Source organism: Mastomys coucha, unplaced genomic scaffold, assembly GCF_008632895.1.
Source record: "Mastomys coucha isolate ucsf_1 unplaced genomic scaffold, UCSF_Mcou_1 pScaffold8, whole genome shotgun sequence".
NCBI classification, from domain to species: Eukaryota; Metazoa; Chordata; class Mammalia; order Rodentia; family Muridae; genus Mastomys; species Mastomys coucha.
Window position 1 is genome coordinate 77,379,343 of NW_022196914.1, and position 25,392 is coordinate 77,404,734.

Genomic DNA, 25,392 nt, shown 5'->3' on the forward strand with positions numbered 1-25,392 from the left:
AGAGAGAGAGAGAGAGAGAGAGAGAGAGAGAGAGAGAGAGAGAGAGAAACTCTACCTGCACTTGAGCAACCCTACTCTCAGGAGTAACCCGGTCAGTCGCACAGTGACATCAGTCCCTCAGGAAGGTGGAGGACTTACTGCTCCTCAGCCACAGTCTGCCATCACTATCACTATGAAACTTGAACACAGCACACATTAGAACTACAGTAGTAACATAAAGCTAGTAAAAAAAAAGCAACCAATAAAAACTTAACTTTTATCATTATTAATCACTGTCATCATACATTTATTATATCATCATATAATTATTAATGATGTCATCATTAACTTCAGATGACTATATCAGAAACATGGGAAGATGTTTGCATTTTGATTGCAGAATCTTGGGAAGAATTCTTAGAGGAGGAGCTGGAGAAACAGCTCAGCAGTTAAGAACACTGGCTGCTCTTCTAGAGGACCTGGGTTCAATTCCCTACACCCACATGATGGCTCACAACCATCCATAATTCCAGGTCTAGGAGATCTGACACCTTCTTCTGGCCTCTTTGGGTACTAGACACAAATGTAGTGCCCACACATATATGCAGACAAACATCCATACACATGAAATAAAAATAAATAATAAATGTAAAAATAATAAATAAATAACACATCTATTTTTCTAAAAAACAATCTTAGAGCAAACTACATGTAAGTTATAATCCTATGACACAAGAAAGGCCATCCTGGGCTATAAACAGTGGGCTCCAGACTAGTCTGGATTAACTGAGATCATGTCACAAACAAAATGGCATTGACATAAATAATAAGAGTAACAAAGTGGTGGAGACTGATGAGTTGAAGCTGAAATGGTCAAGGATGTGGTTCAAGGACTATTGAGAGGACTCACTGAGGGGGTAAAACCCTATCATCTTGAGTTTCATCCCCAGAACTCACATGGTAATAGAGGAGAATGCAATCTCTCAGGCTGCCCTCCACATGTGCACCATGGCACAAGCCCACATAAAGGGGGCGTGGTTATGTCAGATCTGAGGTATATCTGAGTGTCACAATGAAGTTGGATTTGACTCTTAGATCAAGAGCAACTTGAAAGAGCCAAAAGAGGAGGTGCCATGATCTTGTAGGTACCTGAGAGAGACTATTGTGTTATGGGTTGAGTGAAATGGGATGAAGCAAACCTGGAAAGGGAGAGACTAATCTGGAAAAGGCAATGAGACCCAAGGCAAGAAGTGGCAGCAATGGAGGATGGACCTCTGTTACGGGTCACTGACTGTCCTCGAGGAACTAAAACCAGCAGGACTGTGATGGTCATCTGTGTTCCCTTAGTGGGAAAGACAGGCACCTTGTACAGTACCAGACTTCTGAGGTGGGCAAAGATGGATAAACATTTACCAGCACAAGAAATGAAATATTTGTCACCAACCTTATGAAGTATTCAGAAATTGTAACCTTTTTAGGTAGTATCAGATTCAGATGTAGAAATATTGACCACGGGGTCTTATGCTGCCTTTCCTACAACTCCTAGAGTTGCCCAGATCTACAAGAAAATGTGACCACCACCCTGCAATAACAGAAGTAGTGCGTGTCACTTCTATGCTGAGGTAACAAAAGATCCACTAAGAGTTCTCTCAAGTTTGTTTACTTGAAGTAGAGACCAAAGAGAGAATACACAATTATCAACTTGAGAGGATGTAGAGCAGTGGTGCATTACTTCATCCTTCAGTTCATCCTTTACTACATCCTATACTACACCCTTTAGTACATCTTTTAGTTCATCCTTCAGTACATCCTTTAATGCAGTTCAGTTCCTCATGTTGTCAACCATAAAATTATTTTCGTTGCTACTTCTTAATTGTAATTTTGCTACTGTTAAGAATCAGAAAGTAAATAGCCATGTCTTAGGTAATCCCATGAAAGGCTCATTCAGTCCCTGCCCTCATAGGTTGAGAACCACTAATCTAGGCTCACTTAGTATATGGACCTCTGGGTAGATCTGTGAGGGACTTTCTCAATTAGGTTAAGAGAAGTAGGAAGATCCAGCCTAGATATGGGAGGCTCAGCTTCATGCTGGATACTCATCACTCTGAGTCTCCATCACTGTCTTGCTGACTACAAACATCAGCAGCTACCTCCCATTCCTGCCACCATGTCCTCCCACCATGATGGGAGGACACCCACGAACCAAAATGAACTCTTCTTTCCCTGTGTTTCTTTTAGTGGGTATTTTGACCCACTAACCAGAAAAATAATGAATACAATGTTACCAGGTAGCACCCAGATGATGCCTCCGTCTGACTCCATGAGTGGATTAATGGAGTAGAGGTTCCCACCAAGATGAACAGAAAAGGGGAATTAGCAAAGCTCAATAGAATTAAGTAGCTCTAATTTCCCAGTTTGCTTGCTTGTTGCAGTATAACTGAAGGTATGATCTGCAAATGCCAAGGAAATCAAGGCTGAGAGAGCAGGCAAAATAGATGGGGTAAGGAAAATGAGCAAGTAGCCATCCTACAGTTTCAGAGTACACATTCCTGGAGGATTATATTTCCCTCAAAAACCACATAGCACCCCCAAAGAACTCATCAAGAAAAGGTGCCTGAATCTAAACATTGTTTCTAGTTGTCACAAATAAGGAAGCAGACCTGAAGAACACTGTTGTTCAAGATTAAGATACCTGAACCACCATTCTCTTCTCAGTACTTTGGGCTACACTTTCACCATTAATATATGGTGACATCCTTAATTTTCCTAGCTGATAGCTGCAGTTTCCAGGCCACCCTGGGCTACCTAATGAATCTGAGCTTATCTTGAACTACATAGCAAGTTACTGTCACTCTTGCCATCCTCTCTACTAACCAAGGGACAAAAGAGAAATGAGACAAGTCATAATTATTCTCAAGACATAATGTAAATCCTGAGAACTTTCATAACTTCCTCTTACCTGGAGATGAGAATTATCTCATAATTTAATTCCTAATTCACATTAGTAGTTAATAATTCCCATCAGTACATCCTTTATATCATATAAATCTGTGGGTATGAAACCTAAGTCAAGGATACCATAAAAGTTTTATGTGATCTTTAGAATTATGCAATATTAAACATTTTTCTATCATTATCCCCTAGATGTATGTTGGAAAGGGGTGGTTCATTATGTCATTTCTGAAGAAACTCCTATTGTGAACCTTCTTTTTATGCAATGCTTATTAGCTCTCTAGGCTCCTTTGAGGCCTCGGTAGACTCACTGATATTGGTTACAAAAGTTCCCCATGAACACTGTAACAGAGGAGGGTATTCTGAGAAGATGCTAGGTTAGGGTGAACTATTCTCACACAGCACAGTTCCTCTATTTGCCTAAGATAAAGCCAACTGCTTTCTAGATTTCCTTAAGCCAAAAAGAATTGTGATAAAACAGAGACCTGAAAACCCTCACTGTGGCAGAAATGTTATCCAAGAAATGTCCCTGCTAGACTGAGCACACTGGCACTTGTCTATAATCCCAGGAATTAGGAAAGTCTATGGAGAAGTCAACCTTGGCTACACAGCCAGACCCTCACACAAAATAGAGAGGGTTAACTTAGGAATGGCTCATTTTATTCCTGACTCCTGATTCTAGGGGTGGTACAGGGGACAGGAGGCACCCGGACATGGGAAAGGGAGAAAGACCAGAGCTGAAGGAAGCTGTTCTGCAGTGCCCTGGGAGAACAGCTCTCTCTGACATGAAAGGCAAGAGATAAAGGAAATAATAAATAAATAAATAAATAAATAAATAAATAAATAACACAGCAAATAAACAAAAACAAAAACAAATCCTGGAAGACAAGAGTTAGCCCTGAGCCAATCAAGCCAGAAAGCCAACTTATTACTGAAATTAGAATAAAATAAACAAGAAAATTATGGCAATTAAACCAGAGTGAAGGTGGATGGCCTGTCATTGGCTAAGGAAGGTAGTATTATACACATGGGTCATAGCATACATACTTCTGTGTGCTGAGTGCTGTGTGGCTCCCCACAAGCAAGGCTGGCATTCCAGAAACACTGGCTTATTTACTGTGTTCTCTAATCTACTCCAAATAACATGTTTAAACTAAATGCAGGGACCTAGGAAGGATATTACAAAATGCATATTTCTGAGAAAGTAGTCTACAGCAACTGTTTGTTAAGTAAGACACACAGCTGAGGCAGGGGACACTACAAACAGCCATCTTTGGGAGGCAGAACTACCAGCAGTACAAGCCATTAAAATGGCTGGTAGACCCAGCACCCAAGACAGAGATAGCACACACTCCTGTCCCAATCCCCAAGAGGTCCAGGAAGAAGTCGTGCCATCTACAGCATGTCCCAGTCCCTCCCTTCCCTACAACCATCTTGCTAATAAGGCTTTATCATTAATGTTATATTTATTATTATCATGACTATGTGAGTAAAGTTGAAGGCTAGACACTAACTCATTAAAACATTAGCTTATGTCTTAAAACAGCACCCTAAGTTCTCTGAGTTGGTAAAGGCACTTGCCACCGTGCCTGACCTCTGAAACCTTTTATCTAAAGTACACACAAAGGTGGAAGAAGAGAATTAACTGTACAAAGCTGTCCTCTGACCTCCACACACATGTGCCTCGGCTCACACACACACACACACACACAATCAAAAGAGCAGAAGTCAAGCTAAACATCCATCTTTGTTGTCCCAACTAGGATGCCTGGTGTAGTTTCCTCATAAGGATTTGAACTCAACAAACAGGTGTAAACTGGGTGAGTAAGGGAAGAACCTGAGAACGTGATAAACAGCTCTGCTACCTCCCAATTTAATTAATCCTCAGTGTCCTTGTGAAATAGCAGGGGGGGGGAATGTATTTACGGTGCTCTGAGATTGATGGACCATCTGAGAAGGGTTCAACACTTGCTCACAGTAAATGTGTCTTCACAGTTCAGTGCCACCCACTGGAAGGCAGTGCCTAAGAGGCTGGGGGGCTTCAATCTGAGTCCCTGCTGCATTGACCATGGAAAAGTCCCCAGCCCCTTCCTGGGGGATTCTGCATTTTGCAGTCAATGTGCACTCTACTTTCCAGGGCTTCTAGAATGCCCCTGCAGCCCTTCCCCCTCCTGAGCCACAAAAACCCAGGACCCAAGCTTTTCCAGGTCAGTCCTGATTTGAAGCCTTCTATCCTACCCTCCCTGATGTACACACGCTTATTAGACCATATGTTCCAATATTCGCTCAGGAAGGGAGAAAAAAAAGAGGCTGTCATTCAGATGTAAGAAATCACAGAAAAACAGTTTACTAACATCAAAATACTATTATCACTCTGTGACCACTTCTGGTCCACACCTAAATAATTAGTGGAATATCAATCTATCTTACCATTAACTAATGTTAAGGAAGCTTTCTTAGGAATCGAAAGTCCAATGCAACATTTACATGACCTAATTTGAAAATTTTAAATAGTATAAGGCCTCTAGGCTTAATTTTATAACAGCAAGATTAAAGAGATATAGGCAAGCACATATTGTCTCTGTGCTGTGAAAGGCAATTTTGTGTACTTATGTCCAAGGAGAGAGGATGCATGCATGCATGGGCAAAAAGGTACAGTAGTTTGCATACGCCTGTGGAAGCCAGAGGTTGACAATAGGTGCCTTCTCTCAATCACCTTCCACCCTATTTTTACTGTTAATTATGTGTATATGTGAGTGTTGGAAGGGTAGATATCAGGAAAATGTCCACCAAAGACAAAGGAGGACTCAGATCCTCTAGACTGGTGTTAGGTAGTTGTGAGCCCCCAACATGGGTTCTGGAAACCAGTTTCAGGTCTGATCGGTGCATGCCTTACCAAGCCATCTCTGCAGTCTTCTACCCTATATTTTGATGCAGTGTCTCACTGAATGCGGAACTCACGCTGGTGGTTGCCCCATAGATTAATTTGTCTCTACTTCCTCTACCCTCACTCCCAGCACTTGGGGTTACAGGATTGTGTTCCAGTACTTGGATTTTTAATGTGAGTAAAAAGAATCTGAACTCAGCTCCTAGGCAATTTTGCAGCTAAGCCATCTCCCATCTCCTCAAACTTATTTATATGCAATTTAAAAGGATGAATGGGCGAGATGGTTCAGGCTTACAAAGGCTTGGCTTGAAAATGTGACCATCTGAGTTTGATGCCCAAATCCCAACAGCAGGAGGAGAGAACAAGGCCCAGAAGTCATCCTCTGACCTCCACTTCTGAGTGCCATGCCCACACGCAACCAGAGACATAAAACAACCTAAATGCTAAACTTCATTTCTACCGTAGTGAGGCAGTTATCAACACCCTGGATAACAAATTCTGCTATCCATAAAGTTAAATACTACCACACAGGTTGAAAATGTGAAGTGACTACAAAAACACCCTGATGTATTCATTAAAATTTAGCTTAGCAAAATGTTGCTTTCCTGTTCCTGATGGAAGAACATTCAACTCATATTCAAATAAAATAAACAATTTACAAGTGAAGGAAGTTACACCAAGCTACATATAAAATCCCAAGCCCCCTGCCTTTCTCATCAAGCCCTACAGTCTGTTCAGATTTCTCTACTCTAGAAAAGTCGGTAGTGTGTATAGGCCAAACCTGTGAACACTGAGGCAGGAAGTAGGCCATGAATTTAGGACAAGCCTAGGCTATACACCAAGTAAGGTCCAGGTTGGCTTCTACTACTAAATAAAACCCTATCTCCAAAAGCCAAAAAAGTGAATCATGAAACCACAGTTGGAAAACGAGTTTCCAAAAGCATAACTTTGATCAACACAGCAAGTTCTAGTCACCTAAGCGTAGCCATCTGCCAAAATGACAGATGGCTCTACGTATGACACTTACGCTGCTTTGTCAGGACAGAGCCGTAGCTATGAACTAAGAATCCAAGAAAAGAATGTAAGGTTTGAAGCTACCAAATATGTATGAATATAGGTATCATAAGGGCCAGCAAGATGGTTCAGCCAAAGGGTAAAGGCACTTGCCTCCAAGCCTGATGACGTGTGAAGAGAACACAGCCCTACAAGTTCTCCTCTGACCACTGTACACTTGCTGTGGCAGACACTTACACACAGACACACACAGACACACACACACACACACACACACACACACACACATATATACACACATGAGATGGATGGATGGATGGATTTTTTTTTAATCTCACAAAACCAAATCCTTCTATTTACTCAAATCCATGAAGAAAATATGCCACTCCAGGAACAACTCTAGCAACCTGTGTCCATTAACACTACAAACAACAGACTGGGCAAACAGAAACAGGAAAAGGAAGAAAGAAGGACTAAGATGGGGCCAACGATTGGGATGTCCTCAGCAGGTGCATGCAAGCTGTAACAAATTGTCCACTTAATCACAGCAGAGTTTTGGTTTTTGTTTTGTTTCTTTCTTTCCTTTTTTTTTTTCTTTTCAACTTAGTCCTTCACCTCACAAAAGTTAAAGGAATTCTAGAGGATTCTGGGCTTCAGATGTACATGTGAAGCTGCTGCTAGAGATATGGGAAAGGATAGTGAGCCAGAGAGGCTGAACAGAACTGACTTCAGATCATTAGTGCCTGGACTACATAGTGAGTTCTCAGTGGTCATGATTAAATGGGGTTTTTCTTACGGGTCAGTTAACAGTAAACATTCAGGAATAGATAAGATATCTAAAGTAAAAGCCAATTCATTCTAAGCCGGGGGGGGGGGGGGGGGGGGGGAGGGAGAGAGGGAAGAAAGAGAGAAAGAGAAGGGAGGGGAGAGGGAAGGAGGAAGAAAAAAGGGAGGGAAAGAAAGGTGGGGAGAGGAGGACTGGAGAAAGGAAGAAAGGAAGCAAGCAAGCAAGCAAGGAGAGATCTCAAGTGCTAGATTATGTTTTATTGAAAGCTTTTTAAAAAATGAAACATATTTGAGGGCCATTAAGTTATGATTACTAAAATGATTAAGGAACAGCATTTTATTTGTAATGGGATCGGACTCATTTGTTCTGACAACCAAAAGACACAAGTTGTTTTGTTTCACTCAGTTTGGCTTGGTTTGGTTGGTTTGGTTTTATTTTTTTAAGCTGGAAGTAGAACCTGCCTCTGTTCGTCTATGGGAAATGACCTGTAAGTTAGTCTGCAAGTTAACTAGACTGTCCATTTACTCTCCCAGTACTTCATTTCAGCCAACATTGACATTCATAACATCCCATGCCTTCAAGCCGGCTACAAAAGTGACTCCTGCTTGTATTTTCACAGCAATGCATAGATCTTACGAAAACCTGGCAGAGCTCATTGCCAACAGTGTTCAGGGCTGACTGGATCTGTGCCATAGCAGATTTTACTTCTTCACTCAGATCCAATTTTATGACTCTATCTTGTTTCGTTGAGATATAGGCGTACTACGTAGCCCAGGCTGGTCTCAAACTCATCATTGGTGGCTTTCAAGGGCTGGCATTAAAGGTGTAAACCACCAAGCCAGACTAATTCTGAACTTTTTTTTTACCACATGTGTTCCATTTCCACTTAGAAACCATCCCTAAAGCCTAGGCTAGAGAACAGCTATGGCTAAACCTCTCACAGTGAAGTAACAAGGAGCCCTGTGCATCAAAGAAGGCACAAGGCAGGGGCAGCACCCAACACTGTCCTCAGAACCCAATCATGTAACCATAGTTACACATACAAATCTGAAAACACACACACACACACACACACACACATACACACACAGAGAGAGTCATCTAAGACTCTAGAAGATGGAAATATAATGAAAGGTTTTCTTTTCCTTTCTTTTTTTCTTTTCTTTCATTGTTTTGTGTTTGTTTGTTTTTCCTTTTCTTTTTTTTTGAGAGATGGGGCAGGGTTTCACGTAGTTCAGGCTGGCCTTGAACTGCTATGCTACATGGCTGAGAATGACACTGAACTGTTATTCATTGTGCCTCTAAAGTGCTGGGATTACAGGCCAGTAGCACCACACCTGTTTTAATAATGTTTTTCTTCACTAAGTGCATGGAATCATACACAGCAAGCTCTTGGGGAGGAAAATTAATTCATAAAACAGACATGTGGGTGACCCCCTGGATCCTACCACTGAATAAGAAAGGGCAGGAAGATCACACAAGGGATCTGAGGAAAGCCTGGACTATCTGAAGAGACTGCCTCCAAACTGAATAAATGCAACTAAATGAATGTACTGCTGCTGTTTTAAGGTTGTACATGCATAGGATCTTCTTATATCATATGTTGTTACTCAATGATAGCCCAGCTTACATATTAATATATTTTTCAGGCACAGTGGGTACCCCATAGAAGGATAAAAACTTTTTGTAAAGGTTATTAATATCTCTTGAGTACTGAATAATTATTGTCTAGTTTGTAATCTTATATGAATATAACCAGTGATAGATTTCTATTAATATAAACGTGGGATTGATTTCTAGGTACTTCATAGCTGAGACCATAATACAGGCTATCCATTTTAGTTTTGTGCCAAGGCATGTTTACTTCATAAACCTAGTTAATTTATTTTGTACTTATCTGATTCAAACCTCTGTGCTTTAGTAGTATTAAAAAAACTCTTGGAGCTGGAGAGGATTCAGAAGTAATGAACATTTGCTGCTTTTGTAGAGGACCCAGGTTCGGTTGCCAGCACCCTCAAAGCATCTCATAAAAGGCTGTCACTCCAATTCCCAGGGATCTGGCACTGTCTTCTGCCCTCTTTGGGCACCAGACACAGACACGAAGTGCACATACATACATGCTGTGCACATACTTACATACACATAAATAAGTCCTTCTAAAAATTCTCTATGCTTAGAATCTTTATGTACAGGTTGGGGAAGTCTTGGCTTTGGATCATAAAGATACAATTAAAGCAGGATAATATTCAAAATGTACTCAGAAGCTGCAAATCATTTCCTTATCTCAAAAAACAGAAACTTTTATAAACTCCTACAGCAACTTGATATTTTTCTCCTGCCAAGTGCCCACCGTTGAAAAGGATGCTGCATGCGCCAGACATTAAGAACTGAAGGTCCAGAAAATGACAGGCTAATGGCATAGGAAGTCAACACATAAAACACATTTTTAAATTAAACTAGTACAATTTCAAAAAATTAAGTTTAAAGCATTTCTTGGCCCAAGTTCTACCAGTCTGAAGCCAAATTCAACCAAGAATAGCGATCTCACTGAAATCACCTAATTAAGACACACTGAAATCACCATCTCTGCTAGGCTGCTTTCCTCCCTACAGAAAAAGAATTTGGCTCACAGTAAATTAGTCAAACTTTTTCCTCAGTTACCTAAAAATATGTCTGACCACTCATTACAGGAATCATTTCAAATTTTAAAGTGATAATAAAATAATAGTTGCTTTTTGGTGGATATTTTTCTTTCTGGCGTCTAGTTGTAATATATTTTAATAAGAAATGATTACTCTATCAGCTTTACCTGGTAGGTTTTAGTATTCAACCTAAGTCAGTAATTAATGCTTTAAGATTGCTCTTAGGTCAATGATAAGGTATGGAGGTTAGTTTTGAGTTTCTAGTTAACTCAACATGATCTAGGATGACCTGGGAAGAAAGTCTTGGTAAGGGAGTGTCTAGACCAGGTTACTGTGTGGACACATCTGTCTGTGGAGGATTACCTTGATTACTTTAACTAAGGTGCTCAGACCTGCCCATTGTTGGCGGCATCATCCCCTAGGCTTGGGTTTGAGTCTGGACTGTGTAAGAGTAGAGTGAGCAAGCTGAATAGAAGCATGTGTGCATCTGTTCTCTCTGCTCTTGACTGGGATGAACTGGTTGCTTCAGGTTCCTACTGATTGTAACCTGGAATTATGGGGTAAAATACATCCTTCCTTAAGTTGTTTTTTTTTTTAATTGGGTATTTTATTACAGCAATAGGCAACAAAACTAAGGTGTGTGTGTATATGTGTGCTTGTGTGTGTGTGTGTGTGTGTGCGTGTGTGTGTGTGTGTGTGTCCTGTCTCATGGGTTGTCACAAACAATTCATTCAGTTAAGATTTTTCACATCTAAGTAAGAAACCTAAAACGAATAGACTATTTGTTATCATTATGTGCCTGTAGCTTCTCTGAATCATAAATGCCATGGAGCATTCCTAATTCTTATATGATGACTGTGACAATCACCAGGAACTATCCAAAACACCTACCAAACCCTGTGCCCACCAAGGCTTCTGGAAAGCAGAGGCTTCGGGGCTGCAATCAAACACCACCAAAAGTGACACTGGACTTCCTAAGGCTAACTATCAGGAGCCACCTTTTAAAGGGGCACGTTAAGTACTTTACACTTGTATTCTCAGCACCTGAAAGGCTGAGAGTGACGCATCAGGGATTACATGATGGAAATGACTTTAGCCAAACACATATTTTCTCTTATTGTTTGTTTGCTGGTTAGTTAGTTGGTTCGTTGGTTGGTTGGTTACTTGGTTATTGTTGCTGTTTTGGGTTTGGTTTGGTTTGGTTTGGTTTGGTTTGGTTTTTCCCTCTCAACATAACTTATCAAAGAAATGAACTATCTGGACAAATTCCAAAGTTTCCCCAACCATGTTCCACCAGACTGTTCACTAAGACACTCTACAGCATCCACAGCAGCAGAAATTAAAGGACATAATGAGATAATGTAGAACCATTATCTACCTACAACGCCTCCTTAAGTCTGACAGTTAATCATGCAGGAAGGATGCCCCTACTAGCCTCTTCTTCAGTAAGTAAGAAGAGCTGAGAACCCACATTGGCACAGGGAGAGGAGGAAGGACCACAGAAATAAATCCACAGGCAGAAAAGTGTGTGCTGTGAAGCACCAGCTGTCTTTTAATCAGGACTTTTCTTGTTATAAAGCACATTTATTAAAAAAATAAAAAATCTAAAAAGAAATTCTTCAGGGTTCAATTAGAATCTATAGTTTCCATTCGTAGCGTAGTTGTTTACCCGTAAACTATTTCCAGTGAATAAGACACAGGGTTTGCCAAAGTGTCTTCCATAAAAACAACTCTCCGGAGACAGTCTAGATCCATAATAGAGTAAATGTGAGTGACCCTGAGAACTTCATTCATCTCACGGATATATGTAATGAGCAGCATTATATAAAAGACTCTGAGACTCTAACCATTTAAATGGCTCAATAACAACCAATCGAGCATTTCCCTGACATATCTGGCCACAGCCCTAAGATCTAATAAAATGGTTTGGGGAATGCTTTCATATGATATAGGAAATAATATCATTCTGGCATGAAGGAATATAAATATTCTCTATACCTAGGCACACTAAGTGGCACTGGAATGATAGTGTCTAAATGAAATATTGATGTATCTCTCTGGCATCATTTTTGCTTTGTTCTGGTTTTGACTTATAATTAAGCCAGTTGAGGCTGCATACTTGATATCTGATCTTGGCCTTGTTTTGTGTTTCCAGTATTTTTCTTCCTAAGTATAAAAAGGTCAGAAAATATAGTCATTTCTATGCCTCAGGTTCCATACTTCAACCCAAATGATTTGATCAATGATTCTTTTTTTTAGCATTGCCATTTAAGTTCTTTATTTTTTTATTAGATGTTTTCTTTATTTACAATATCTCCTTTCCCAGGTTCCCCTCCAAGAGAAAAAAGAAAAAGAAAATAAAATAAGAAAAAAATACAAATAAAAAAAAAACAACAAAAACTAAAACCATCCCCTGTTCCCTCTCTCCTCCCCCTGCTCACCACCCCACCCTCTCCCACTTCCTGGCCCTGGCATTCCCCTATACTGGGGCATAGAACCTTCACAGGTCCAAGATCCTCTCCTCCCATTGATGACGGACTTGGCCATCCTCTGCTATACACATGCTGCTTGGAGCCATGAGTCCCCCTGATGTATATCCTTTGGTTGGAGTTTAGTCCCTGGGAGCTCTGAGGGTACTAGTTAGTATATATAGTTGTGTGTGCTAAGGGGCTGCAAACCCTTCAGCTCCCTGGGTCCTTTCTCTAGCTCCTTCATTGGGGAGCCTGTACTCAGTCCGATGGTTGGCTATGAGCCTCTACTTCTGTATTAGTCATGTACTGTCAGAGCCTCTCAGGAGACAGCTATCTCAGGCTCCTGTCAGTCGGCTCTTGTTGGCATCCACAATAGTGTCTAGATTTGATGACTGAATATGGGTAGGATTCCCAGTTGGAGCAGTTTCTGAATTGTCCTTCCTCTAGTCTCTACAACTTCTTCCATGGGTATTTTGTTCCCCCTTTTAAGAAGGAACGAAGTTGACCAATGATTCTTAAATAAGAGCCTCTACAGGTTGAGCAAAGATAAAACGGCAATAGAGATTGGTGAGCTTTGCTGTTGTTGGTTGATTGGTTTTTTTGTTTGTTTGTTTGTTTGTTTGTTTTGAGATGGGGTCTCAATATGCAGCCAAGTTAGGCTGAATGTGCTATATGCACCCCAGGAAGTCTGGGCTAGATCTTGGCAACTTTCTGCCTCAGCTTTCAGAGCACTGAGACTGCTGTAGTCTAAGTCGAGGTCAACAGGGCATTGCATAAATGCTGAGGGTTAGTAGTGACAAGAGCAATCCCTAAGTGTGTGTGTGGCAGAAGTGGGGGGTGCATGTAGGACGTCACGAAGGGATGGCTGGATCTGTGAAGCCTGAGATTCTAACTCTCTTAATACCTATAGGGGGCTGGCATACTCCACTAACTCTGTTGCAATAAGCTGAGCACTTCGGCGCTGGTTGAAGATTCATCTTTCAACCCACATTTTAAAGGTGTGGTGAAATAAATGTGGAGTGCAGTCCTGCCAGCTCTGTACAGAGAGAACTGGCCTGACTACTGCAGGCTCCAGCAGACCCCTCCCTGTTAAACTGTGCATGGAGTCATTTGTCATCCTCGGTTTAGATGACGGAGCTGGGATAGAACTCAGTGCTTTGTGCATGGATGGAAGGTGCTCTGCTACTGTGCCATCTTGGAAGGCCCTGTCATCCTGTATTCAGTACCTCAGCCAGACTTCCTCTCAGGAATACTCAGGTAACACATTCAAGACTCTCATTGCTGGGGTTTACAAGTAGCCAGCAACAGAAGGCGATAATCCATGTGCTCTCTTATCCTATCAGATTGTGTCCTGTCCTCTGGTTCTTACCCTGCCCTACCCACCTCTAAATACACTCTACATGTTTGAATGAGTAGATACAGCACTGGGAAAACCCAAGTGAGCTTGTCTCTATGATACTAAGAGCCACAACCTCGGTGGTACCTAAACCAACTACATTATACAAGTGGGACTTCTTACTATTGATAAGCTTTGAACAGCTGCATGCTAAGTTAATCAAACTCCTACTGAATGGAGAGATGGCAGTTAGTAACCAGAGAAAAGAAAGCCAGTAGTTAGAAACCTGAGCTGTTACAAATAGGGGTGGATTTGGCAAGCACTTCCTGAAAGCCAAACCAGAAATTTAAAGATTGATGGGGAAAAAATGATGGTGACATTTGAAAGCTGCTGAACAATCATGTACGGTTCCATTTATGCTTATGAAAACAAGCTGGGTATGGTGGAGCATGCCTGCAATCCCAGCAGGACAGCCCCACATTCCAGACTAGTCTGTTCTATATAGCCAGTCCCAGGCTGGAGTTACATAGCAAGAGTTTATCTTAAAATAATAATAATAATAATAATAATAATAATAATAATAATAATAATAATAATAATTTAAATCAACTGGTAAGGAAATTGAATGGCGTAGAATACAATAATGTGGACCTTAAAGGACACTCTATTAAAGTGCTGTAGTCTAAGTCGAGGTCAACAGGGCATTGCATAAATGCTGGGGGTTAGTAGTGACAAGAGCAATCCCTAAGTGTGTGTGTGGCAGAAGTGGGGGGTGCGTGTAGGACGTCAGGAAGGGATGGCTGGATCTGTGAAGCCTGAGACTCTAACTCCCTTCCCTCACTCAGATAGGATTCTGACCAGCAAAGGGGCCAGAGAACGAAGTTTGCTCTAAAGGGGAAATGGTTTGTTTTGACATGCTGAACTGAGATGGAGATGTCAGACGCGCAGGCAGCAGTGCTGCCGAGCATATAAGGAGCTACGTTTTTAGAGGAAACCTAAATAACAGCACCAAAACAAAGTGGGGGCAAAGGGCAGGACAAGCGGCTCAGTGGGTAGAGCCTGGGGAGGCCTGGGTGAAGCGTAGAACCAATAAGAGCTGAATGTGGTATCAAGTGTTTGCAATCCCAACATTCTTCTGGGGAGATGGGAGGTAGGGAAAGGACAATCTCCAGGAAGCTCAAAGGCTGGCCGGCCAGCCTTGTATATACACTGGAAAAGCAGCAAGGAGACACTGTCTCAAGGAAGGTGGGGGCTGAGAACCGAAGAGCTTGAGGCTGTCCTCTGACATCCACACATGCACACCAGCATAGGAATGCCTTCACACGAGAACTTGGACATAGCATGTAATTTACACACATATACAAAAATAAATTTCTAAAAATACGCTTCTTGCCGATTGTGGTGACATACACCTCTAATCCAGGCACTGGAGGGGGCTAAACCAAGAAAATTTCTAGTTAAGGACCTGGCCTGTGCTCTTAAATGAGACCTTGTCTCAAATACTAAGATAGAAATCCTATTTCCTATGGGTGTTCACTGAGGTGTAGGAAAATGGTGTTTAAGAAATGAAATAAAAGTATCTCATTGTCAACACTTGCCTAAAGTAAACTGCCTAACTCAGTGGACTTTATCTTAAAAGTAAGATTCACCCTATTAAAGCAAAAGCCACAGGAAGGCAAATCAGGGTACCAAATTTAAAAATATTTTCAGGATTGATGAAAATTTCTTCTAGTTTTTTTTTTTTTTTCCTTCCTCAATGCTGCAGCATAATGATGGGGAATTTAAATGGATTAGCCAAATATTTGCCTAAACATTCTAGGGCCAAGGTACACAATTTTCCAACTACTACGCTTTGCACTATGCCCAGGAACATCTCTTGCCAACCAGGAGATTTTTCAATACTGACCCTGGAAAACATCACTTAGCAATCCCTCCCTGTCCCCAAATATTCCCAACAACTCTGGTCAGGCCAATTGAACCAATTCCCCTAAACCTTATATAAACATTGACTTGTACTGAACTATAGCCCTACTGTCTTGTGCAAAGCTAACCTATTTTAAATTGCCCTACCCTCAATTTCTTTCGTTATAATGTAAAGTAACCAACAAAATGCCTACTTTCTTCAGCGTAAACACGGAAGGTAAAACAAGACAGGTGGGCACTCTGCTGGGACTACATTCAGCAAAATAAGTACCATGAACAGTATTGCCTTAATCCACAAAATAAAAGTTAAATATCTTAAATATATATGCTTTACTAAAGCCTTATTCGTGCTAAAGCACAGGTTACTTTAAGTCAGTGGCCTGAGATTTCATTTAATCATGAATTCTTTTCTAGAGGACTCACACAAGGCAGAGCCGCGGGACGGGAAGCGGTGCCAGTGCCACTGCTGCCTTCCCTGAGTCAGGGTTCTCTACATACCCATCCCCCCCTCCCCCCGGACTTTGCAGAAATGCCCCTGCCTCTGTTTCCCAAGTGCTAGGATTGCAGATCTGCATCCCCATGCCCAGCTGGGCAGCTATGGCTTAAGAGTTGTAACTCAGCAGTACAGCACTTGGCTTTGCATGCCAAAGGGACATAGGTTCAATCCCCAGTCCTGGGGGTTCAGAGGGGATCACCAGCTCCCCACTTACTTACTCAGTTTCCTTCACATTCCCTTCTCTGGCCATTCCAGCAGCTGAGGTAGCCTTCCAACTTTAAGGAAGGCACTTTTAAGAAGCCAAGGGTTTTTTGTTTGTTTGGTTGGTTGGTTTGTTTTGTTTGGATAACTAACGTAATATTAAATCATGGTAAGCAAGACCCTGCTGCCCAAAGAAATACATTAATTTCCTATTTTTAAAAAAGAGTGATCATTCTTCTGACATCTTGAAGGGCATTTGATAGTTCAAATAACTTCATATTCCAGGATTTCTATATTGAGCACTTATACACTTCTTAAACAATAAAAATGGAACCTTTTTTATAGAGGATTGGATTACCTCATTCACCCTTCGGATTCAGATTCCTAACCCATGTGCTTATTGTATGCACTCTTCTTTCCAAAGTCCAGGGCTGGCAGGATGGCTCAGTAGGTAAAAGCATCTGCTGCCAGCCCTGGCAACCTGAGTTCTACTCTCAGAACCACCCGTGTGGTAGAAGGAAAGAACTGACTCCCAAAGGTGGTCCTCTGACCTCCACAGGTGGGTCACCAAATGTTCATGACATGAACACCCACCCACACATCCACACACTAAATCTACATATATGAAAAGGTTAGGTACTTTGCTACCAATGAAATCTAAAGAAAACAAATGCCCTTTTGCAATGGTATAGACTGTCTCTCCCTAAAGCCACCCATGTGTATGAAATTAACATTCTGGGGACTTGGGTGACTTAGACCTTAAAAATTGGTTTGGTGACCAGACTCGGTTTTTAAAATGGACTAACTACTTTTAAGAATTCAAGTTTCTAGTCTACCAAATAGCTGAAGTATTATCTTAAACAATGGCACTATGTGTTTATCACACACACACACACACACACACACAAACACACACACGCTCAAAGCAACCTGAATGTAAGAGACAGAAAACAGAAGTTGTAACCTGGCCAGACAACTTTTGTCACACTGGATTCATATGCAATTATATTACAAGGGGTATCACCAGAGTGAAGGCTCTCTCGAGTGTTCAAGTATCTCCATATTTGGTAATTTAAGTTAGAGAATTCCTTCTTGCCTGCCAGTTTTTTTAGCATTCATTTCATAATTCTTAAAACATCTCCTTATGGAGAAAGAATAGTGTACCGGACAGTGCTCAGGGTGCAAGGGAAACCACAGTGAATCGGACAAAGTTCCTTCTCTAAAGTGTTTACAAAGATATGTAAACAAGCAATGAATTACAACAGACAGCCCCTAATATAGGAAGTTTTAACCTAAGCTTTCCACTTTTTAACAATGCAAAGCAAAAATGCACTCAGCAGAAAACGTCCTTCTATTTTTTAATTTTTATCTTTTCCCAGATGAGCCCTCAGATATCAGACACATTCTTGTACATGCTCAGAGACTTCCACTCAGACCTTCCATCCTAAGGGGAAACCGATCTTAGCAGTGTGCTATGTTGGTAAACCAGGGTGCTGGGTAGGTCACGAACTATAGACACATATCTGCCTACTGTAATCTCATCCTATTGTGGACGGATGAAGACGTGAAGTCCTTCATATGTAAAATGCATTTCTGTATTATGACATGGTTTTAGAAACATCTAGTAGGACCCTAGAGGGAATTGTTCCAGGGAGAGATTTCTGAGATGAAAATTTTGTCTTAGCAAGCATCTCAACAATGAATAATGCCTAGGGATTCAAAGATAAAAGGATGGAGGGCAGAGTATAGGTGGAAGGATCCAGGTAGATGTGCTGAGAAACAGGAGGTAGTAGATGCTCCAAGGAGCACTACTACTATTCCACAATACTCCAAAACATTTCCCTGAATAAGGAATTATGCTCCAAAAGATGTCAACCCACCCATGATGATGTCACGAAAGAGGATTACCCATAAACTGAGGCTACACATGGACAGGCAAATACACAACTTCTGCTGAATACCACACTTCAAATTTCATAATTTCTGATATAAATACTAGATTTTTTTAAGGTGGGGTTTCAATTCATATGCCAGACTGAACTGGAACTCATAATTCCCCTCCTCCAGACTCCCAGGTGTTGATATTTTAGGTATGCAGTATACTCCATTTAAATATTATAATCCTTAAGATGCAGTCATGCTTTTTGACTAGAAATACCTCCATTTAATGAACATGTCATTAGGTTTGCATTAACATTCTAAACTGTGACCTCTCGGCCAGCACTAGTGACCCAAGGTTGTGATGCCTGCTCCTCTGGAAGCTGAGGCAGGAATATCACAAGGGCCAGACTAGTTGGGGATGTAAGTGAGTTCAAGTCTAGCCTGAGCAGTGAAACACTAATATAGAAAGAGTAAAAAGAAGGGGGACATGGAGACTAGTGGTGGGATGCTTGCCGAGCACGAAGATGCTGTGTTCAGTCCCTCAGACTGCACACAAAAGAAATGGGACCTCTCAGAAGAACATAATAGAGTCTTTGGATGTGTGCATTCTATATGCATATAAAACACATTCTAAAAGAATAAACTAACACATTAACAAAAGTCAGAGGAATTCTGTGGTGTTTTTCTTCCTTTTTGCATGTCTTGTTTTCTAAATATTTTCTTATCTTTTCTGCACCTGTGAACACATGCATGCACATACATGAACACACACACACCTGCTCAGTTACAAGCCATGGGATGCTGTTCTAGAGGGAAGGACACTTTCAGGGGACAGGTGTGTGCAGGAACTGAACTCAGGTCATCAGGTTTTGTGACAGATGCCTTTACCAGCTTCACCATTTCACCAGTCCATTCGAAACTTCTAACAACCAGAAGTTTTTAAGGTTTTTAAAACACATGTTTTATTTGTCACAATCTTTCCATGATTAAAAGCTCAGGGAATCCCAGAGCAATCTGCAGTCAGTCAGTCGAAGCAACTGCATTCTTGGTTCTGCCCTAAACTTTAATAACCTCTGGCCCCAAAGACTTAGTCAGCTTTCCTATCCCCTTGTTATCTGGTACCTGCACATCTTACCCCTCTGTTTCCGCTGGCACTAACTCCCATGTCTGACCACAGGCGAGATGCAAAATCGGAGCTCCTATACTTTGAGGTTTTAAGGAATGTCCTGCTACTTCATGTAGGAAAAAGAAAACGCCAAAAGGTCAGAAGCATGACAAAGTGTAAGAGGAAAAAAAAAATGACTTTTTGCATGAACTCTAAACTGTGGCCAGTTGAGGTCTGTTCTTAGCAAACGTTGGAAATCAAGTAGCACTGGGATTCAGGGTGGGAAGAGGGGCTGTTAAAGGACCACTGCTAGAACGAGGGAGTTAAACAGTATTATGTACTAAACAAATGTTAAGCGGAGAAAGATGCCAGAAAAAAAGCAATGTTCACAATATTTAACACCTTTTCCCGACCAACAGACATTAAATTCTACCAGTGTCTGTACAGCTCTGTTGTCTGTTGTGTCTGTCTGTGTGAACCTGTTTGCATTTTCAGAAAGGTCAAGCAGCCTATGTACAGGAAGCAGCACATGCCTCAGCACTGTGGCAGAACAGGGATTCACACCATGGGTCTCCTCAGTTAACTGCATAAATAGGACCTTGCCATGCGTGTTGAACTGTCTCTAAGCCTCAACACACCCAAAAGTGAGGAGAGGAACTCCATGCACTTTCCCAGCTTTGAGCCAAGAATTTCCTCGGCCTCACCCCTCAGCTCAGTCCATCAAGGCAGGACAGCTAATACTAACCAGTACTTTGCCCCTACGTATAAGGCCAATGCTCGGGCCGAACCATCAAATCATTGTTTTGCATTTCCACTTATCAACAGGCACACTAAAGTTTAAAAAAGCAAATATGAAAATTCAGTATTCTTTCTTTTAATAGTAATATGAATGATCATCTTTTATAGTGTTTGGGGCACATAAATCATTTTTAGAAAGTGTCAGATATGAAATGGTATATTAAATTTTATCTACAACTTGAATTTAAAAATCATTTCTAATGGTTTAAATGAAATAGCAGCTAAAATCAATTCACACACTACTCTCTGTAGATTTCTTCAGAGGTAAAGTCTAATTTATTTGCCACGACAACACTAATCTAATACTATAAGTTGGTAAGCACATTAAATCGAGACAGAGCTGGTGTAGCTAGCTGGTCACATGTTTAACTCCAACACTCAGGAGGCAGAGGCAGGACAAACACAAAGCTCAAAGCCAGAGTGATCTTTACAGCGTATCCCAGCCAAGCCAGAGTTACAATGGGACTGTATCAAAATCAATTTTTACAATATATAAATAAATCAGAATCCAGCAAGACTATTTTAATTTTAAATACCTGATCTCTGTCAGGTTGGGAAGTGGATAATGACTGTGGGTATCTAATATGGATAATGAAAGCAATATATTTTTGAGAAGATCTCTGCCCCACCATACAAATATAAGTAAATTTCCTATTGTCCTGTATTAAACAACTGTATATTTGTTGTGTTGTAGAACAAGCCTTGAAGAAAACAAGGCAATCACAGAGCTCTAGCAATTTTCTTACCATATTATACACAAAAGCCCCGTATACTTAAATAGGCAAGACAGAAAAACATTACTTTGTAATGGAATGACATAGCAAAGGAAATATTTCTCACTTTAAAAGTAGTCATGGTACTTGTTCCTACAGTGAAAATGAATGTTACCTTAATTAGTTAATTATTCATCCCAACACCTTACATATGATCCTGGTGACATTCATAACTTCTCCACCTCTAGCTACTGAACTCTAGCTCAGGAATTGCTAATAAAAAATCTTAACTGCAGCGTCTAACAGATGTAAGAGATTAAAAACATAGTATGCCCCTTCTAATAGAGACACTGAGACCACAAGTGTCTTCCCAGAAATTGGAGCACCTGGAAGGCTGAGGCAGAAGGACTACCTTGGGTTCTAGGCCAGGCTAGGCTACAGAGGAAAGACACACACACACACACATACACACACACACACACACACACTCATACTCATACCCCTACTTCAAAGAAAAGCCCATTTAGGATATTCCTATCCCTACTATTCACTAAAAGAAGGTGACAACTGACTCCACCTGATGGCCTGGGAATGATTTCAATTGACACAAAGAATGTTTTGGCCCTTATAGTTATCCAAGAGGACATCAGTCATATAATAATGTCCTTCGGATATTAAGTGAAGCAGCAGTGTTAATTTAATCAAACATCTCTAATTTAATTTGATCCATAATTACAAAAATGATGGTACTCTCAGAAATTAGGAAATAATGTAATTTATTCTCTCCCCAAAAGGCAATGAAGCTTAATAAGTCACTGATACATTCCCAACTAGTCAATCAACGTTAGGCCAATCCTGGGACTTAGGGTAACTTTAATTGGGTACAGGATAACCATTCTAAAATTATATTTTGAAATAAATGAGGCAACATAAATCCTAAGTATTTTAAAGGTACACATTAGTACTTTAAAAAAAAATATTTACAGACCAGAGCTTCTTTGCAATTTCCATATTCATAAATATTTCCATTAGCTGAGAGATATTTTGGAATGTGGTCAAGCTATTTTGCATGCGGACTCCTAACAACAGCACTAGACTGAGGAGTCTATAGACGAAGTCAGTAGCCCCAGCTCTTTTAAACCAGTTGTCTCTAAAAGGATAAAGAAAACCCAAACCACAAAAGTGAAGAGAGCAAGGTGTAGAAACGTTTGATGCAAATTCTTCTTCCTTAGTTCAAAATTGGCTTTGGGCTGCATCAAAGCCCTGACAATTTACTACTTAAATATGCATCCCTCATTCTTCCCCCAAAGAAAAAGCCATCCACTCCAGCTACATATAACTCTCCAAAATCTTTTCTACAACTAAATGTAGAAAACCAAAATAACCACTCCTTTGTGGAGGAAAAAAGAAAATGCCTGGAGAACTGGGAAGACCACGTGTTTATGTCAACCTTCAAGAAAATGGAAACAGACACGTTGGCAAAATAACCACTGGCGATCAAACTATTTTGTGACATTTTGTTCTTCACGTATTTCACTCCATGCTCAATATGCCAATTCTGCACCGTCTCGCCTCTGTCAAATCAAGAACGCCTAAAGAGTAATCCACTACTGAAGCAGAACAGTTTCTTAGTATGAGGAGTTCTGCTCATCCTCTGTAGCGTAGCTTTAGAAAAAAACTTCAAACATGTATTTTCCCTCTTCCATATAAAATCGGGAGACAACAGGCTAGGAATGCAGCTAGATAGCAGTCCTAACATTTAAACAAACAAGCAAAATTAGCCAAACACGGAAGACGCTAGGAACAAAGGAAACACAAGCCTGTGAACAGGAAATGAAGCAACTCTATACACATAAATACCTTTTGGGGCCGCCAACGTAGGTGAAAGTAAAGGTGGAGTCTGAGTATCTGAAATCTGAAACGGAAAGTCATGTTATAAACCGCCCCATGGGTTGTTTTTAACCCCAATTCTGTCTTGAACCTGCTATTTTCATGTGAGCCTAGGAGGCCTGATGGGGAGGGAAGCAAAGGCTGGATAGCTAGGGGCGGCCAGCAGGGCGGTGCAGGAGGGGATGCGGGGCACCCCGCGGGGTGCAGCGGGAGGCCGCCCCCCGCAACAAGTGCCGGGTGCCATGGCAACAGCGGGAATTTCCCAGCCAGGCAGCCGGAAGCAGCCCCTGCCAGGTTTAGAGCTGCGAAGCCCGAACTGCCCTCGGCCTTGGTGGGGGGGAAGCAAAGATGGACGCAAAGCGACCCCCAAGCTGGGCCTACGTAGCTCGGGAACCCCGGGAATCCATCCCTTCCCCGGGGCGGTGTCCTGCGCGCTAGCCGAGGAGCGGGTGTGCAGCCGAGGGGGCGGGAGCTTGGCCCAGCGCTGCCTTCTCCAGGGGCCTCGGCGCCTGGCGGGAGCAGCGCGGCGCAGCGCAGCGCAACGGGTCCCTTCCCGGCCGCCGCCGCTCGGCGGATGGCGCAAAGCCGCCGGGCTCTAGCCCGCCCCGCTCGGCCGCGGCCGCCGGAGCCGGGAGGCAAGGCTCGGATGCTACGGGCACCGCCGATGGCTGGAATCCAGAGCCCGGCCCCTCCACTCTGATCGCGCGGGTCCTGTCCCCGGAGCGGGAGACTGCCCTGGCCTGGTGGTTTCTTTCTTTCTTTTTTTTTTTCTTCTTTTTTTCCGGGGGTGGGGGAAGTAGGCTCGTGCCCCCTCCCCTTGGGGCTCCAGCTCACGCCGCTGCAGCTGTTTCCAAATGCACCCGGAACGGGGACTTGCCGCCCCACACCCCCAGCTACACGCGTCGCGGTCTGAAATCTGGGCAATCGGGTAGCCGGAGGTCCCAGGATCCGAGAGGCAAGAACTCACCTGCAAACAGGCAGTCTTTCTCGGCTCTGGACTTCTGGATCACGACGTCGATATCCTTCTGAATTCTCTCTTGCCTTGAACACATCCCCATTAAATAAATCCCTGGAAAAGAAGCAGCCGCTATTTCCACCCCACCCCACCCCCCTCGCACGCTTCCAGCTTTCGTAAATATTCAGTTAAAAATGAAACCTCTGGCCGAGGCAGGGGCTGAAGGCGAAGTGGTTTCGGAAGTGATCCCGGGTGAAAGAGGAGGAGGAGGTGGAGGAGGAGGAGGGGGAGGTCGGCTTTGCATTCCCAGATGTGACCGCCCAGCTGCTGCTCGCCGCTGCTGGATTCCAATTTCCTCCCGTTCTGACAATGGATGGTGATGACACCGAGTCTCACTTTCTCCCTCCCCCGCCCGGACTGACGAACGTAGGGAACCCAGGGGCCCGAAGGGGGCCGGGGACCGCTGGAGAGCGATCGGCAGCCGTGGAGTGGCAGGCGCCGGCGAGGGGCGAGCCCCGCTCCGACTCACGCGCGCACACCCCTCGCGGCCCGCACGCCGGCCTTCCCACACCCGCGCACACTCGCGCCCGCGGGCGGCGGCCGTGCCCAGGCTGCTGCAGCGCCGCCCGCCAGCCGCAGACCCTCCCGCACCCGCCGCGGGTCACCGGGCCCGGCTGCGCGCCGCTGGGGCTTTAATAGTATCCGCCATCCGCGCAGGGCTGGATTTCCCCACCCCCGACTGCCACTCGCGCCGGGAGCTGAGTGACAGTGTAGGTAGTGAAGACTCCCTGGAGCTCCCAGCCTCTCCCGCACCACCACCACCCCCCCCCCGCGCCCTTTCCACCACTTTTATGAATTCGACTCCACTTTCAGAAGGAATTATGAGTCATATGGAAACCCAAGCCGGAGTGGCTGGGAGGGAGAAAGGGGGAAAAGAAGAAAATCTTTACGAATTAAAAATAAATAAAGTGAACAAGTCTTTCCTTGTAATCTCCTCAGGCTAAGGGAGAGAAAGCTTGGCGACTACTCAAGGAGGACTCTCCCAGTTCCTTAATGCCTTCATTTTTGGTGGTGGTGGGGGGGGGGGGTTCTCTTGTTTTGCTTTGCTTTTGCTTCTGGGGGGGGGGTTGTTTGTTTGTTTCTCCCAGGTTGAAGTTAGACCCCTTTGAGAAGCTCTTTAGAAAAATAAAGTCCTTTCCCAGAGACTCCTCCGTTCTTCCTTCCTCAGTTCGGTTCCTAGGAAATTGACCTGAGGGGACCCCCTAGGAAAGGAATGCCTGGCTTGGGTCTTCCTCAAAAGCCACTCTTCTGTGGGCTGAGTCAAGGGAGAGTTTCTCCAACCCTGTTGGCTTGAAAACCATA

General features: G+C 42.7%; 1 protein-coding gene across 1 annotated transcript in view; it reads right to left on the minus strand.

The window, feature by feature from the left end:
* Parp8 (poly(ADP-ribose) polymerase family member 8) overlaps positions 1–24,365 on the minus strand; it is a 166,204-nt gene extending 141,839 nt beyond the window's left edge. The window contains exons 1-3 of the mRNA XM_031360006.1: positions 24,232–24,365; positions 24,043–24,144; positions 23,046–23,100 (exon numbers count right to left, since the gene is read on the minus strand). Coding sequence (XP_031215866.1) covers positions 23,046–23,100; positions 24,043–24,144; positions 24,232–24,334 — 260 coding nt within the window. The 5' untranslated portion in view covers positions 24,335–24,365. The remainder of the gene's footprint in view (positions 1–23,045; positions 23,101–24,042; positions 24,145–24,231) is intronic.
* Positions 24,366–25,392: the final 1,027 nt, after the last annotated feature.